Source organism: Acyrthosiphon pisum, unplaced genomic scaffold, assembly GCF_005508785.2.
Source record: "Acyrthosiphon pisum isolate AL4f unplaced genomic scaffold, pea_aphid_22Mar2018_4r6ur Scaffold_21851;HRSCAF=25063, whole genome shotgun sequence".
Taxonomy (NCBI): Eukaryota; Metazoa; Arthropoda; class Insecta; order Hemiptera; family Aphididae; genus Acyrthosiphon; species Acyrthosiphon pisum.
The window spans coordinates 1-1534 of record NW_021771361.1 but is presented as its reverse complement, the minus strand read 5'-3'; the positions used below and the strand labels follow the sequence as shown (position 1 = coordinate 1534).

General features: G+C 27.2%; 1 protein-coding gene across 1 annotated transcript; it reads right to left on the bottom strand.

Moving 5' to 3' along the window:
- Positions 1-160: 160 nt before the first annotated feature.
- LOC103309082 (cytochrome P450 4C1-like) lies at positions 161-1368 on the bottom strand (the record flags this gene model as incomplete). The annotated part of the gene is made up of 4 exons (XM_029492594.1): positions 1250-1368; positions 931-1119; positions 490-562; positions 161-286 (listed from the first exon to the last, which is right to left on the bottom strand). Coding segments are annotated over exons 1-4 (440 nt in total), but the record flags the coding sequence as incomplete, so codon positions are not given.
- Positions 1369-1534: the final 166 nt, after the last annotated feature.

Sequence of the window (1534 nt, the reverse complement as noted above, 5' to 3'; positions counted from 1 at the left end):
TTAGTGCATAAGTGCTTGCATATTTAGAGCTTTTTAGAGCTACAAGTCCTCTGCCCTAGTTATTAGATTGTACGGTACACAACAAGTATAACGATGCGTAATGATGAACGACTAAAATGGTTGTGAGTGTTTATGGTAATCCTTAATCTAAAAGACATACTGTAATGGAAATTTTTTCACTGTTTCGAAAACCCTTTGGTGTCCAGTGAGTTTTAAATACATTGAAAACACCATTTCTGGATATAACCAGGGTTTGTAAATTCGCATCGCTGCTACCTCCGATGCCCTGTAGAAACAAATTGACGTGGTTAATCATTTCAATTAATCATTACAGGTTTAAACAGGAAGATGAAAATTAAATATTCAGCATGAATTCAGTTTTTTGTTGAATTGCATAAGAAATCGTATTTAATAATTATCATGTTCTATCGTAAACACAATATTATATTATTATGGCGTATAATAAAATTCAAGTATAATTATACTTACATTACAATTGCTTCGCCGAATTCACATTCTTTATTGTTTGATTGAGTGTCTAGATTGTACCCCATAGTGGTTTCTAGAAATAAAATGCCCTTAGTAACTATAATAGATAACTATTACAAATCAAAGTAGGTATTATATTATAGAATTCTAAAAGATACTTTTTAAAAGTATTCAATTACTGATAAAGCTGATACTTATTTTGAAAACTATTTAAAATATACGTATTTGAATACTCAGTAAAACTAATATTTTTGATTGAGTGTAATTTACAGTAAAAAATATACTAGGTATTACCTATACATTTCAAATTTTATTATTTTTTTTTTTGCTTAACTGATTAAAATAGAAAATATATAAACTAAAAAGAATAAGTATTTTATTCCTTAAAATGTATTTGAATACATTTACTCAAATACTTTACAAGACTGATATTATACTTACGACAAATAGTATCAAGAGCAGCTGGTGCAACATAGTGCCAGAGATCGAACATTTGTGTTTTATTTAATTCCTTCGTAACATTCTTGATAAGAATTTTGTTTTTTTCGTTAAACACTGGGAAAAACTGTTCGAAAAGCTTGGCATTAAAAGCGGGAGTGATCATGCGACGATGTCTCTTCCATTTGTCAACTGTAATCATTTTACATTATTTTTAACAGTAATTAAATTATAAAAAATCTCCTTAAAACTACTCTTAAGAATACATTTTGTTTATATTTTGTACGAATGCAAATCATTAAAACTTTTGTGTTCAACTTACCTGGTGCAGTAAACAAACCTTCACCCACAGCATACTTGAAAAAATCGTACATTCGGTCTTTCTGTAAAGCCTTTGAATTATTTAAAATAATCTGAGAAATGATAAGGTTATATTCATAAAAACAACAATTTTTTTAAGTTGACTTAATAAGATCATTTTTATTAATCTATATGCTATTAAAAAGTAAATAAACTACTTTCATATTCTTTAGATTCTTGCCCATAAAATTAATTTTTTATTAAAACAGTGAAAAAAAAAATGGAAAAAAGTTGTATCTGTACTTTA